The sequence below is a fragment of the Micromys minutus genome (assembly GCF_963924665.1).
Source record: "Micromys minutus genome assembly, chromosome: 1".
Classification (NCBI taxonomy): Eukaryota; Metazoa; Chordata; class Mammalia; order Rodentia; family Muridae; genus Micromys; species Micromys minutus.
The window spans coordinates 62,204,459-62,221,135 of NC_137969.1; the positions used below are offsets into that span (position 1 = coordinate 62,204,459).

Genomic DNA, 16,677 nt, shown 5'->3' on the forward strand with positions numbered 1-16,677 from the left:
CAGAAAAGATTAGTCTCTGATAGGGGCCTGCCACTCAGCTCCCGAAAGAAGCTGTAGATAGTTAAATAAACAGGGTTCTGCTGTCTGTGAGCCTTCATGTTTCATGAAAAATATTGCTCAGACGGGCTCTAAAGCAGCCATCCTGTTTAGTCCACTCATTAAACCTGTTCTGATGTGGGTGGATTTTGCTCCTTTAACATGCCCATACCTTTCCCTCTGACTCCCTTCGCTGCTGCTTGAGTTATTTAGACCCCCTAATGCTGAGTGGACTCAAGCAGGTTCCCAAATCCTTCTCATTTACAACACACAGGCAAGAGCTTAAGTCCTGGTACCCAGGTCACAAAGGAGAACAGACCTGCTGCATGCTTCTCTGTGTAAAGCATGGTGAATACTAAGTAGCCACTGCCCATAGGAAATCTCAAGATGCAAACCATGCAGAGAAAATGAGACTGCTCCTACACAAAGAAGCATGCAGAACAAGGCTTGAGACAGAAGAGATCCATGGCAGAGTGGTAACTGCAAAGTCCTTCCTAAACCAGCCACAACTCTGTCCGCCATCTTGGCACCTGTGGAGGCCTGCTGGGAACAGGACTTCTAAAGAATGCAGGTATGTCTGGAAGGCTGTGGTGCAAGGCCATTTTGTTTGCTGGCTACAAGTGAGGTCTCCAGAACCAAAGGGAGCAAGCACATGGCTCTTCTTAAATTGAAGGTGTTTATGCCCGAGATGAAACCGAGTTCTACTTAGGCAAGAGATGTCCTTATGTGTACAAAGCAAAAAAACAGTACAGTGACTCCTGGAGGCAAACCAAACAAAACCAGAGTGATCTGGGGAAAAGTAACTCGGGCCCATGGAAACAGCTGTATGGTTCGCGCCAAATTCCGAAGCAACCTTCCTGCAAAGGCCATTGGACACAGAATGTGTGTGATGCTATACCCATCCCGGATTAGACTAATGGGGAGTAAATAAATAAAAGTAGATTTGTGCTCTTGTAAAAAAAAAAAAAAATTCACAAAAGAACACACATGGTATGCACTCACTGATAAGTAGATATTAGCCCAAAAGCTTGGAATACACAAGATACAATTTACAGACCATATGAAGCTCAAGAAGAAGGAAGACCAAAATGTGGATGTTTCAGTCCTTCTTAGAAAGGAAAACAAAATACTCACAGGTGGAAATACAGGGACAAAGAGTGGAGCAGAGACTGAAGGAAAGGCCATCCAGAGAGTACTCCACCTGGGATCCATCCCATATGCAGCCACCAAACCCAGTCACTATTGCTGATGCCAAAAAATGCTTGCTGACAGGAGCCTGGTATGGATGTCTCCTGAGAGGCTCTGCCAGAGCCTTACTTATACAGATGAGGATGCTTGTAGCTAATCATCAGACTGAGCACAGGAAACCCAATGGAAGACTTAGACAAAGGACTGAAGGAGCTAAAGGGGTTTGTGACCCCATGGGAAGAACAACAATATCAACCAACCAAACTCCCCAGAGCTCCCAGAAGAAGGCATTGTACACCATTACAGATGGTTTTGAGCTACCATGTGGTTGCTGGGAAATGAACTCAGTTCCTCTGGAAAAGCAGTCAGTGATCTTAACCACTGAGCCATCTCTCCAGCTCCTGAGGAATTTTTTGAACAGATGATTACTGATACAAATTTATTTAAACAAAAAAAAATCTTAATAACTGGTCATTGCAAGTATAAACCATGATGAAACAGAGGCTGGAGAGACTGCTCTGTGGTTCAGAGTATTTACTGCTCTTCCAGAGTTTCTGAGCTTGATTCCCAGGACCTACATGGCCACTCATAACTGCCTACAACTGGAAATCCAGGAAAGCTGACACCCTCTTCTGGTTTTCATGGGCATCCATAAACATAAAACACACAGAGACACTCATACACATAAATAAAATAAAAAATAATAAAAATAATAGAATCACCCTTTAAAAGCATGATGAAACCATCATAGATCTTCAGAGAGGAGCTACACAGATGTAAAAGAAATTCAATGAGAATACGTTACCTGTAAATGGCTTGAAAGTAAATGCTGAGAGGTGACAACAGACGGTACCGTTCCTGCTAAACTGATGGCTCCCAAGGCCATGTGTCCTACCAAGGTGGTATAAAATGTACTCATTTAGGCTAGATTCCACTTGTAGGAGGGAATATGTCCTCCCATGGGTGTCATCTCTGTGGTAATATGTCCCAGTGTGGCTCCAAATGGCCATTTTACTGCTCTAATAAGCCAGGGCTTCTAATAGAGAACTCTCAGACAGGACCGCCCTAGTCATCTACTGTAACAGCTACTGAGCTCCCCAGAGGTGCCTTGATCTACAGGGGTGTTACTAATCCATTGCTGAGAGAACCCAACACTAATCTGCAGAGGTGACACCTGGACCACACGTCTGTGGTACACAGAAAGAACAGTCCATATTCCTGGGGAGATGAAATCTAGTATCATCAACTTCCCAAATGTTTTCTCAAAAAGTAGTGCAGCAAGAACTTGGTACTGGTATCTGTGGCTGATGACTGCACACGCTGAAGTGGCTCTGTCCCTGCCAGCCTTGGTGAGGCAGCCATGCTATTGTGGTGACACTGCCTTCATCCTACTGCCATTACAGCTATTCCACTGGGACAGCAGTGGGGTGACCAGTCCAAGAGGCCATGTGAAGTCTCCTGGGCAACCCATCCTACCGAATGTGTTTAGTGCCTCATCTACAGAAGATTCTGCTGGCCAGACCTGAGCCAGAATAATTGATTACCTGACCTAACAAGGGTCCTTGATAATACTTTGGATTCCCAAGAATAAATATCTATCTGCCAACCAAATGGGGGATGTATTAGTTACTTTGCTCATCTCTGCAACCAAATGCCTGACAGGAAGTAACTCTGGAGGGGAGGATTTCTTCTGTGCACAGTGTCATGGTGGAGAGGCACAGCAGTTGGAGCTCTGACCTTAGCACGGGAGCTTGCAACAGATCACATCATGTCAGCAGATGAAAAGTAAAATCAGACTTGGGTAGGAGCCCACTCCACACTACAGTCTGCAGAGCCCATCACCAGGGAGCTGCTTCAGCTAGCCAAGACTCCACACCACCCAAGACACTGCCACCAGCTGGGGACCAAGTGTTCAAAATCATGAGCCTGTGGGTAACGTTTACATTTAAATGTAACATGAAGTATTCTTTGAAATGTCAGGATATCCCCTCTTTTCTAGGAGACAGGAGCCCAAGCAAGTATGCAAACAGGTCCCTCTGAAGAACAGGGGACTGTAATGGTCTCCTGTTGTCAGGGCCTTTCCCTGGCGTAGACCATGGGCACCTTGCCTTTTCTTCACTAAATTTAACTCTAAAAACTGGCTCATCTAGGAAACTGGACAAAAAAAATTATCATGGAAATTTATTTTTATGTTATGTGTATAGGTGTTTTACCTTCATGTATGTCTGTGCACTATGTGCATACAGTATCCTCAGAAGCCAGAAGACAGTGTTGGATCCCCTGGGATTGGAGTTACAAATGGTTGGTAGACACCATGTAAGGGCTAGGAATCTAACCCAGGTCCTTTAGAGGAACAGCTAGTGTTCTTAACCATTGAACCAGCTCTATAGCCAGTGGCCCTCAGCTTTCTGATTCTCTCTGTATAACCTGAACCCAAATGTCTCTAGAGACAGCATACTCCTTTAACTATCTCCACCTCCCCCTAAGCATCAGGTTTCCATGGGTACCACTCTGACTCTCATTATAGTAATGACTATGTTCCATATGGCTTCTGTTAAGTGCCAGCATCTTGCTCCTACTATGGGGTCCCATCATCTTGCAGCTATAAGAAAACCCAGTTCTAAGCTAGCACCTCAGTGACTCTAATTCTCCCTCATTTAACATGCTCCATATCAGTCTGGTAAACAGATATACTGAAGATCTTCCCACCAAACCTAGTAAGGGAAAATAGTCATGGACTTGATTGCCAAATATGTCCACAGACTTGCTACCAATTATGTCTACAGATATGCCACCAAATACAGCCACAGACCTGCCACCAAATGTTGCCACAGACCTGACACAAAATAAGTCCACCAAATATAACCAGAGACCTGCCCCCAAAATGGCCACAGACCTACCACTAAATATAGTCACAGACCTGCCACAGATGTAGCTCTTGGTGGGTTTCCAGCCCTGGATCGTGTTTTCACTCTTGTATGCCTAGCATCTCCGGGTGTCTTCATCACTTATTTCAGTCTTAGCTATGGCATTTCTGACACTTCTACATCACTTTAAAGGAGCTGTTCTGGGGCTGGAGAGATGGCTCAGCGGTTAAGAGCACTGACTGCTCTTCTGGAGGTCCTGAGTTCAATTCCCAGCAACCACATGTTGGCTCACAACCATCTGTAATGAGATCTGATGCCTTCTGCTTGCATGAAGAGAGCAACAGAGCACTCTCATACATAAAATAAAGAAATAACTCCTTAAAAAAATTAAAAAGCTATTCTGTAACCAGTCTGTTAACCTACATTTTAGAATGTGCTTATGTATAAGTGTTGGTATCAGTGCGTATGTATTTATGTGCATGTGTGTGCAACAGCCTGCGAGGACAGAGCATTGGGTTCCCTGGAACCCCAAGGCTTGGATACTAGGAACTGATCACAGGTTATCTGACATCAAACACACAGACAAACAACAACAACAACAAACTATCACATGCTCTTAACCACTGAGCCATCTCTCAAGTCCCAAACTAATACTTTATTTCTTGCATGATTTCAGATTCATGTGTTTGGTTCCATGGGGTCTGTGGGATTTCTTTAAAGTCTAAAATTTTCTGCTATTTTCAGTAATATGATAGTAATCATTGCATAGTAATAAACTTATAATAATCATATGTAATAGACAGTAATATATACAAAAATGCACCACAGACATTGCTTGAGTATTCTGTGTCGTGAGTATTTATATTTATTTAAAACTACAATTTTGGATATTTTTTTATTATTTCCTGTCCAGCCATTGTGCTTGTAGTTGAGTGTAAATAGTTTTGTGTTTTGTGATGTGTGATTAAATGAGGTATCTTCAATTACTGATATTATATTGACCAGAAAACATACAAGTTGTGAGACATAATACAAAAGAAAAGCAATGGTTTTTTTTTTTTTTTTTTTTACTTCGAATACAATTGAAAGTTTCACTGTCTGTTACTATTTGGAAAATTTTGGATGCAAACAGAATTTTCTATAGTGCTCATGCAATGAAAAAAAATTCAAATGAGATTTTAAAAAAAGAGGACATGTGGGCATCAGAGTACCACAATGGAACTATGTCCTTCTTGTGACTGGGTGACCTCACTCAGGATGATGTTTTCTAGTTCCATTCATTGGCCTGAGGATTTCATGAAGTCATTGTTTTTGATGGCTGAGTGGTACTCCATTGTGTAAATGTGTCGCAGTTTCTGTGTCAGTTCTTCTGTTGAGGGACAACTGGGTTTCCAGCTACTGGCTATTATAAATAAGGCTGCTGTGGAAAAAAGAGAAGCTATTCTGTTTCCATACCTCCTAGAAACATGCGTTTCAAAGCTACTTAGCAAAGTATGTGTCTCTCCCAGCTCCTACGACATGCTGATGAATCTGGCTCCTATACCCTCTCCTCCAGCATCAACCCAGAGCTCTCCGAGCCAGACCACAGTGGTATAGCTCAGTCCTACTCACTGCCCCGGCGGCCTTGTCTGGAAGCTAGAGCGGCTGCTAGGCTCTAATAAGGAGCTTTCAACCAGCCTTTGGGGACTCAAAGGGATTGAGGGGGCCCAAGGCTATCTATCCAAATGGTGCCAGCAGTCCAGGAAACCTGGGATTCAATTCTGTTCAACTCAAGGCCTTGATTTCAAAATAGCAAAACTTGTCCAAACTGAGAATCGGCCTCTGGGACACAGCAACTCTTGTAATTAAATTCTGGGTCTGATCCTCCAATCATTCCACCATCTGGTTACAGTCTGACACTTAGCCTTTAATTGGTGATTAATCACCCTTTTCTTTATCTGCTTTATCAGTGCATTGATTGTTTATCTACAGACATCTCGTCTGTCTTTAAAATGACTACCTTCTCCTGCCCTGGCACAGCGCCCACCACAGTTCTCAGTTTAGTTTAGTGAATGAACAGATTTAGGGCACATGGCTAGGTGGGCAGATGGATGGATAGATGGATGGACAGATGGACAATGAACAGATGAAGTGCCACTGAACCCTGTTAAGGTATTCTGAACTAATAACTTCTGGAAACCACAGGTGTGTGCTGACCAAGGATTGTCCTCTTCGAAAAAAACAGATCGATTGTGGGTTCTGAATAATCAGTAAACAATAACAGATCGATATAATCAAAATTGAAAATGACTATGAACAACTAATCTAAATCCTTAAAAGCTTCAGCCTGACTGTTCAGTCTAAGGGAGCCCACCATGCGCTGGGACCCTCTAGACTGCAGACGTGTTTAACTCTCAGCAGTAATTCCTTTAGACTATTTTGCCAAGTTGGATTTACAAAAGCTAACAGGCCAGGTCAAGGCAAGGGAAGAAAGAAGGCAGAGTTTCTTAAAGTTGGAAAAGTCTGCCATTGTTTCTAGGTAAGCCCAGGGTTATAAGGCCCTTTCTAGTCTTTCCAAGTCATTTATCAAATTACAAGAGGAGCTGAAACCTCACCAGTCATTAGGAAACCTTTCAATCTCGAAGACCATTACTCTTTTGTTCACTAAGACCAATGTGGAGACAACCTGGCAGGCCTAAGCAAGTGAGCCCACTGGGTATTCCCTGGCCTTCCTGCCGCCGACTACAGCTTCAGACCTTCTCCTTCAGTTCTTGAGTGTCTCATTTCTCAAATCTGATTGTCACAGGTTTCTTACTAGAAATATGCTCTCTATCTGGAGCCCTGCTGTGCCTTGTGCCAGCTTTGCCCATTGGTGAGAGCCACCAGGGGACAGTGGAGACAGTGGAGATTTACCCCATCAGTGAGAGCCACTGGGGTTAGATTCAGATGAACATTGTCAGAGTTCATGCTTCTGCTGGCCTCACCTCAAGAAAGACAAATTTCACCATCCCAGATGCCAGGCTGCCCCAGCCCTCCAATCAAGATTGGTCCCTTTGGAGTCAAGTGCTTAGTCATCTCATTAGCATAAACTGTAAGGCTTGGGGGGGGGGGTAAATGACTTCGGAAATTCCAGTGGTTTTACTTCATGCCAGGACCATCAAGACAAGAAGTCTTTATAATGTAGTAGTGAGGGATTGCTGTAGCTGCTCTATGGAAGGCGGGTCACGGGAGAAAGCATGAATGTAGCAGCAGGGAAGGCAGGGTCCCAGTGAACCAAGGCTAGAAAGACACCGAGACACCTTGACTATCTTCTTGCGTCCTCTCCCCTGGTCCATTTACCAGATCTGGTCTTCTGCCTTCCCCGGTCTCATTTTGCCATAATCAGTTTGTTTGGTTGTTATTGGTGGTGGTGGTGGTGGTTCTGGGGTATTGATGTTTTGTGTTTTGTGTTGAGCTTAAGTTATCTGGAACTGTTTTCCTATGTTTTCTACCATGAACCCTAACTGGCATGCTTTCTCATTCTGTGTCAATCGGTTTCCATAGTTTCCACAAAAATGGATGTGGCTGACCTAAGTACTTAAGAGATATGTTCCCATTCCAGATGCCCACACCGGTTTTTCAGTTCCATTTATGAATTCCCAAGAAAGAGAAATCTCATCTTCCCACTCTGTGCTGAAACCCTCAGTCCAATGACATGTATCTGGGGCAGAGACACCGCACACTGTAATGTGGTAGCCAAGACCTCACATACCTAAAATATCTTAAAAACAGACACCTCAAATTTGCTCCCCACAAATAAATGGGCCTTGAACAAGCAGGAAGGAAAAGCAGGATTGTTAAGAAGGTAAACATTAGCTAAATGGTGCAGAACCTGGGGTGACTCTGGTGGTTTTGACCCACAGGAAGGGGTTCTAGCCAACCCCTGGTGAAAGAGGTGAAGATTGGCAGGAGATGGGGCGGGGAGGGAGGAGGGAGGTGGGCGGCGGGAGGGATAGACTAGGAAGTCCTGCACTCAGGAAGGAAGCTTCAGTGTGAAGAAAACTGGAAACCACTGAGCTTTTGTCAGTGGGAATGGTCTGACGGCCTGTCATCAAACAAAGGCATCTAGTGAGAACGAAGGTGTGAAGCGTTTTAGAGTGCTAGGGTAAGGTAAGTGATAGAGGGTGAAGGATGGGAAAACGTAAAAAGGATTTCACAGGATGAGCAGTTAGCATGCGCGTGAAAGAGAAAGGAAATCAAAATTACACTCACAAAATTCACACTTCTTGATGAGGATGTGGTGAGTCACCAGATCCATAGGCCGATTCTGTGCGGGCTGTGAACTTGCTTTCTGCTGTTGCCCCCGCCCTTCAGGGCAGCCATGTGGGTTCTTGCCTTGAGGGGTGCGGGGGTGGGGGGGGGAACTCTGGGATCTAACGGAGAGCTGTTTCTTCTTTGCAAGCATCACATACTGGAAGTTTGTCTTACGCTGCCCCTTTAAGGCCCATTTCCCTCTCTCCTCTCATCTCACTTTTTGTCAGTTATTCCAGGACAAACACCTTCCTTTCTATCCCCATTCTCTTCCATTTACAAACCAAAGCTAAAATGACCCTAATCATGAATGCTAAGTGTAAAGTGCTTTCAATGACACATCCATATTAGGAAAAGATTACCATCTATTTGGAAGTATAATTCAATACTGGTTATTAAAAAAAAAAAAAAAAAAAAAAAAAAAACCAGGAACATATAACAACATATTAGCAAGCCTTGGAAAAGGCCTAAATTTTCCCTTTAGAATCTCCACCACAGTATCCATGTGTGTTTCAGCCTTTAATTAATTACTTTTCCACAGACACCATCATTCAGGAAAAATGAAAACCTTTAATAAATATCAACAATAGGAGATTAAGTTACTTCTGTAGATTCAAATATAGCAACAAAAAAAACGTTCTCTTGCTATATTTTCGTGAAAATACACAATATGATACCAATATTTTTAGTGTAAATGGCTTTAGTGGGCTAGCTACAGGACATTTTAGAAATATATTTATGTATTTACTTGCTTGCTTGCTCGTTTATTGCAGTAGGGGTATGCATGGAGATCTGTGGGGGACGTGGAAGCCAGCCCTGTGAAGGGATAGAGAGCAAGGTTCCACAGGCTCCCGGGACTCCTCAAAGAGTCTGTATGGCATCAGGTCTAATCTGGCTCCCAGAACAGCGGTGAGACCGCATAAAAGGAACTGAGGCAACATGGTGGCTGCTTCCTCTGACTTCAAAGTTCTAACAGGTGATGATGTACCCTGCGCCCCCACTTCTTCTGAGTAACCTCGTCAGACGAATTTCACTGGAGGACGGTGAAGGTGTGGCAAAATACAAGGAGATAAGGGAGTAGGATTGGGTCAGACCCTGTATGTGGGCTTATGGGCTGAAAAATAAACTCAGATCTGCACCCTGGTGCTGGTCTCTGGGTAGGGTTTTCTGGAATTCATCATGTGACACTGTTGCCTCTCACCCCCATCCTCAGTCCTGTTCCCACGGAGATCAAAGAACAACTCTCAGGAGCTGGTTCTTTCCTTCTACCATGTGGTCCCACGGCTGGGACTCAGGTCATCAGGCTTGGCAGTTTAGCCCAGTGACACCTTAATGAATAAACTACATTATATCTTCAAACAGACTTTAAAGCTGATTTCTGGCAATCTAGATTTTGAAACACTGCTTAACTTAATGTGACGGCTATTCTTGGTTGTCATCTTGACTATATCTGGAACTAAAATCCAAAGAAGGAGGGCACGCCTGGGAGGGGGTTTTTGCTTAATTTGAAGTAGGAAGAAATACTTCTAATCAGAATCTTTGAGGTAAAGATACATCTCTAATCCAGGGCTTTTGAACTGGGAAAAGGCAGGCTTTAATCTGGATCTGGAAACACAGAGGCAAGCCTTTAATCTGAACCACACCTCCTGCTGGTAGCCTACTTAAAAAAGAAGAAAGAGCTTTTGTTCTTTGCCTGCTTGCCCTCTCTGGCTAGCAAGTCCGTTTCTTCGCTGCCCTTTGGGCCCACTTCTTTGAGATTCTGGTGCAACTGAGACACCCAGCCTGGTGGACTGAACAAGTATTGGCTTCTTAGACTTTCCATTCACAACCAGCCATAGTTAGATTAGCTAAACCGCAGCTCTGCCATTCAAATAAAACCCCTTTCTATAGAGACTCATTCTAGAAGGTCCGATACCCTAGAGGACCCTGACTAAAGCAGGGAATAAAAATTTCCAGTGAGAGACTCGACGTTATTTAATTATTTGGAGCACAGGGACGGAGAATTGGAGCATGCTAGTTTGACCCATATAGATGAATTTCCTTTTGTCAATATTCCGTTGGTTTCGGTGAGCGGCGAGTTCTTTGTTTTCCTTAAGCAATCATTATGAGTTCTTCTGTCCCCCATAGTCGGGGGGTTGGGAAGCTAGATGAGCTGTGAGTACAAGTTTACAAGTTTTACCATTTGAGCTTTCTAAATCTATTTGTTAATGCTCCTTAATTCCCCCTCAAAGCTGGGTGCTTCGGTCAGGGTGTGGACCCCTCTCTTAGCTTAGCTTGGCTGTGTCACATTTATTGTCCACACGGCCAGATGCAGCTGCATTTGTTTACATTTTTCAAATGAATGAAACTCTTAGCTTGTTGACATTTTGGAGAAGCTAAAAATGTCCCATTTAAACTCCTGCTCACAACTGCATCCGCACGGGCGGCAGCTGAATTAGCCCCGCTTCGTAGCGGAGTTGATTTTTCAAGGGAGATGTTCGCAGGAAAATGAAGGGTTAGGAAGGCTTTATTACCGGGTGACACAGTGGAAGCTATTTTGGTTGCGTTTCGAGTTTCCAAGAGAGATTTCAACTCAAGACCATGAAACAAAAATCACAGGCACAAAAGGGAAGGGGAGACAGCGTATTTCTGCTCAGACTTCCCGCAGACTGCCTCCCCAGCCACTGGATCACCTTGGTTTGAACTTGTGGCTATGAAAAAGATCAGACATTCTGGAACTCTTGCCACAGACTTCACAGCCAACCTCCAATCACGCACACGGATGGTATCCACTCATTTGCGGACATGTATCAAGAGGCTACTATGAGTGAAACCCTGTGTGGTAGAGGCTACAGGGACACAGGGATGGGCGGGATCCTGTGGTTGCCCTTATGGAACTCACGGTCTGGAGTGCCGAGCAGGAGGGGAGACACTGCAGAGGAAAAGCTACAGGAAGGGGTGGGTTGGATGGTCAGTGGATTATATTTTGTACCGGGCATTAGCCAAAAGAGAACAGAGACAGGCACTGTGCATGAGAAAGGTCAAAGGTGTTTAAGGCTAAGTCCTAGAGAGCCTTCTAGCCGTGGCCAGGAAGTGAACGAGAAACTTTGAGCAGAGGCAGGTTTTGAGAGGTCAAAACTATCTGGCCATCATCGGGTGGTCATGTGACAAAGAAAAGAATATGGTGGGATTCTTGTGCGTCAACAAGTTGCTGGGATGATCCTGGAGAGCTGAAGGGAGCGGCAGCATAACACACTGCGTGGGTAAGCTCAAAAACACAGACGACAGAGAGAGAAGCCAGCTATGTGGCCCCTGGTTCCCTCTGTCCCTTTCTTTAAGCGAAGGGTCGTCTGTCCCAACAGAATGCTTAGGTCCTGTAGAATGAGGTCTTCTGAACAGCCACCATCTTCAGCAGCTCAGCTGTGCTAGGATTCTGGTGGCTGCCCAGATTTTGTATGCAATTGTGCCCTAATTACCATGACCTCTGGAGGTGCTAGAGTACAGGATAGGGAAGAATAACTAGAGGAAAGTGTGAGACAGACATATAGATATGCCCAACCACACAACTCTGAGAAGCCATCATCCCACTCTGGGGGAGACTTCCCAATGCAGCTGCTTTGGGGGTCCCCCACAGTCCTTCTAACCCCTCGGCTAAAGTCACTGGTTTACTAAGGAAAGCTTTGAGGGAATCACACCTCGGTTTGTCATTGAGGCCTATGAGGAGAGGGTAAATGTTTGTTTACACTCTGCAGAGAAAGAACTCCTGCAGCTACCAGACTCTCCGATCTCTGGGAGCCCGCTCAACCTAGAGTTAGCAGTGATGACTTGATTGGCAGTAGCTACCCTTCCCCACCCCTGTTAGTTCCCTGACCCCTGTCCACAACGTTGTGATGTCCCTTCATTAAGTGCCTCAGTTATTTTGAGAGTGTCCTCTGGACTAGGTCCCTTTACAGCCCAGAAGCTCCCACTGTCCCCAACTGTGCCACCTATAATTATCACAGCCCAGGGGATAGCAAGCCACCAAGTTTACCTGGTAAGGTGCACTAATGTAAGAAAATGAAACTTTAGAACAAGTAAACATCCATGAAAGTGGCCTTGTAATTGTATCAAAGAGTAACAAAGTAGCACCTAGTAGGTGGTTTATAGCAGTAGAAATTGATTGGCTCACAATTCTGGTGGCCAGCATCTGAAATCACAGTATCACCAGGTCTATGTCCTCTAGAACCTGCAAGAACACACTCTTCTTGCTAGGTCTGCTGGTAATCCTGAGTATGCCTGGCCGTGACCAGACCTTACTCTCAATCTCTGTAATGTCTCTGCTTCGCAAGCCCACTGACCCCCACTCCTCTGAGCCTGTGCTCATGTCTGCCTCTAACGAGAACATCATTCATACGGAATTGGGGTAGGGGGTACACCATGGCCGTATCATAATTTCATTATATCTACAAAAGCCCTATTTGCTAATAAGGACCTATTCTGACCCCTTGAAGGTTAGGCAGGCAATGCATCTTTTGGAAAGATACAACTAAGCTCATAACTGGGTACTAGGAATCTATAAGTGACTGGTGATTCTGAGCTGGCTGAATCTTCTAGCCAAGATGGCTACCACTGAGCAGTATACAACAGTGTGGCACCTGACTTTGATTCTGGGGATAGGAAGAAATTAAGAAAAGAAAAGAAAAGAAAAGCCCTTTAGGGTTTGATTGCTTTGGATTCAATCCCTTACAGTACCCAGAATATCAGTTCCTCTGGTGTAGCTGTGGGATGGTAAGAAGCAAATGGCTCACACTTGTGGACTCTGTGTTTGCACTATTCTGTTTGGGAAAATGGCACCTTATCCATGTTGGTGCTGATATAAGTTTCTCCATACTCCGGGGCCCATGGCCACCACAACCATAGATTTCAGTACAAAAACCAACTATCTTATCCCTGAGACCTGTGAGAGTGCAGACTTGCTACCTGAATATATCAGGCTGGCAACAGGCCAGCCTGTTTAATAGGACAAAACTTAACTCACTGAATCAATAACCTAACTAAAGCATTATCTAAACCAGTCAAAGCCCACCTCCCACTGACGTACTTCCTCCAACAAGGGTAAATTCTCCTGATCTTTTCAAATAGTGCCATTCCTTGGTGACTAAGCATTCAAATATATGAGCCTATGTGGGTCATTCTTATCCAAGCCACCACATGTGCATTTGATCTTTCCAGAAAATTTGGTGTCAGAACTCCTGAGCCTGTGTCACAATATAGACCTAAAGTAGGTGCTTATCACAGTTTTAATATTTGTGTCTTCCAAATTATGTTGACAGTGTGAGCCACTTCAGAAGAGAGTTCCTCACAGATGGAGAAGCATCCTCTAAGACTCGCCTTACTCGTCTCTAAGTGATTCTGTATCCATTCAGGTTGACAATGAAGAACCGCCACCACAAGTCCACCCTGTATTAACCTGACACTCAAGGGTCCTCTTTAAACATAGCATCTTGAACCTCTGGGTCATCTCATAGAGCAGAAACACAGTCAGCCCATCTCCATCTGTCCACGGTCTTAGAAGGTCTAGTACTGTTCAGAGGTCAGCCGGACTGGGGCTGGAAAGATGGCTCAGCAGTTAGGGAAAGTATTAACTCCTGAAGAGATCCTGAGTTCTATTCCCAGAACTCATATCTGGCAGCTCTCAATCAACTGTGGCTCCGGCCCTAGGGGAACAGATGCCTCCAGCTCCCATGGTACCTACACACACACAGAATACACGGACACAGATAAACACACATGAAGTTAAAAAGAAAATGTTCTCTACCAGGCTACAGCTCTCCTACAGCTCTCCCCAGGTTCCAACTGAACCCCTATATTCTCCTGTCTGGAATGGCTGCTTCTCAGCCAAATCAAGCCTTTTCTTACAGTCTAAATCTGGTTTCTCTGTTCTTTCATGACTCCTGAATGATTTATGCCCATGTAAACCTCTCCTGAACAGACCAATATATATATATATATATATATATATATATATATATATATATATATATATATATATATATATATATATATAATGTTTATTCTATAAATGATACCATTTAGTTCTCTTTTCAATTGATTTTTTTTTACTCTTAGTATAAAGATAAAAACCCTCATATACCCTGCATTACCTTGTTCAACCATATTTGCCACTCCAGTCTCCTCCCTCCATTCATGCCGGGTAACCTGAACTTATAAGTTTCAGAAGAGCATGGTCCATGGGACATAAGGCTTGTCTGGCCTAGCTGACTCATTGCCAACATTACTCTCTCCAGAAACCCCAGAGGTAAGTCTCTCTACTTTAGATGTCCACATTGTGCAAAGCTGCACACCAAACCTCATCACCAATGTCAGTAGAGTATGTCATGACTCACTGAACACCTACCTGTCCCAGTCTGGTCTCCGTGACAGAGAGGTCCACCTGAGATCTACCCATCTCACTGTCCTTCAGTGGACCAGTGCCTGGCTCCATAGATGGCATGTAGCAGGCATTTATTAAGCATCTGTTAAAAGAGTGAAGAGATCATTTCCAACAATCCTGGATCCTGCCCTTTCATGTCTTTAAAAGTCAATGGTAAGAATAAGGAAGTAGGATGGCTGCCTACAAGCTGGTGCTGATCAGGCATGGCGAGAGCGCCTGGAACCTGGAGAACCGCTTCAGCGGCTGGTACGAGGCCCACTTGAGCCCGGCGGGCCATGAGGAGGCGAAGCGCGGCGGGCAGGCGTTGCGAGATGCTGGCTATGAGTTTGACATCTGTTTTACCTCTGTTCAAAAGAGAGCAATCCGAACCCTCTGGACAGTTCTGGATGCCATTGACCAGATGTGGTTGCCAGTGGTCAGGATGTGGCGCCTCAATGAGCGACACTATGGGGGTCTAACAGGTCTCAACAAAGCAGAAACTGCTGCTAAGCATGGTGAGGCACAGGTAAAGATCTGGAGACGATCTCACGATGTCCCGCCACCTCCAATGGAACCTGATCATCCCTTCTACAGCAACATCAGCAAGGATCGCAGGTACGCAGACCTTACTGAGGACCAGCTGCCCTCCTGTGAGAGCCTGAAGGACACTATTGCCAGAGCACTGCCCTTCTGGAATGAAAAAATTGTCCCCCAGATCAAAGAGGGGGAAAGGGTCTTGATTGCTGCCCATGGCAACAGCCTTCGGGGCATCGTCAAGCATCTGGAGGGTCTTTCCGAAGAGGCTATTAGGGAGCTGAACCTGCCAACGGGCATTCCCATTGTCTGTGAATTGGACAAGAACTTGAAGCCCATCAAGCCCATGCAGTTCCTGGGAGATGAGGAGACCTTGCGTAAAGCCATGGAAGCTGTGGCTGCTCGGGGCAAAGTGAAGAAGTGAAGGCAAGGAGGCAGACTCCTACCCGACACCCTCCCTGCCTGTTCCTGCCTCCTGCACCCTCCCCAGCACCTGCCACACTGACTACATCTTTAAGATCTTAAGTTTAAATTGTAGCTGCAGATGGGGACCTGTGGCTCCCATTTTCATTTTAGTATTTTATCTCCTGCACCCACTCCCTTCATAGAATCTAGTCAGAATAACACCTCTGGGGTGCAGGTTCTTGGTCCACATCCAGGGACGGCTCCCTGTACCAGGAGAGTTGAGAGATAGTAATTATAGTTTTTCTTAGTTCTTTGTTTACTAAGGGTCTGCTTAGGAGGAAGTCAGGGAGGAACTGCACTGTGGTATGACCAATGAGAAGCTGCGGTCCAGTTTTGTCCCTGGAACCTGTTCTTCATTCTTCCCACAATTAGGTAACTGGGGGCGTAGTCATTCCAGTGGAGAGTGAAAGTAACCTCATGGTGATTTGAAAGACCCCACTTTCTCTCTGACCCTAAAAGAGCTGCTGGCCTTAGAAAGTTGGGATCAATCTTGTCACGTCTGTATTACATTTACTTTTATATAAGAAAAGTATATATACATATATCAGCACACAAAAGCAACTCTTGAGGTTGCTAGTGGCAGTTGAAACAGTCCTATGTGGTCACCAGAAAATAAGCCATTCCTCATATCAAATGGGAGGAACTCCTTGTACCTCTTGCTGTGTTTGGATCCCTTTGCCTTGTTTTGTAGAGGTGAAGAGCCCCTTGATCATGTCCAAGTTTTTGTCTTTCACTGTCTGAATCATGTTCCAGATGCTTGACCCTACTGTGTGGGTTCAGAACTCATTTGGGCATAACAACTAAATCTCTTTCCAGATCAGAATAATAAAGGAGTTATGTGCAATAGTTTTTTTAAAAAAAGAATAAGGAAGTAGAATCTGTAGAGATATCCTAAACTCTGTGCTGACTCCATCACTAGAAAATTCA

The 16,677-nt window shown here is 44.7% G+C and overlaps 1 protein-coding gene and 1 pseudogene across 2 annotated transcripts; both read left to right on the forward strand.

Annotated features, from left to right (window-relative positions):
• Positions 1-609: 609 nt before the first annotated feature.
• LOC308427191 (large ribosomal subunit protein eL33-like) lies at positions 610-967 on the forward strand (annotated as a pseudogene). The gene has a single exon. The product of its transcript is annotated as a large ribosomal subunit protein eL33-like (transcript).
• Positions 968-14,944: 13,977 nt separating this feature from the next.
• Positions 14,945-15,709, forward strand: LOC308419683 (phosphoglycerate mutase 1-like; the record flags this gene model as incomplete). The annotated part of the gene is made up of 1 exon (XM_080915448.1): positions 14,945-15,709. One exon carries the CDS (start codon positions 14,945-14,947, stop codon positions 15,707-15,709), a length of 765 nt encoding a protein of 254 aa, XP_080771574.1.
• Between the last annotated feature and the right edge of the window lie 968 nt (positions 15,710-16,677).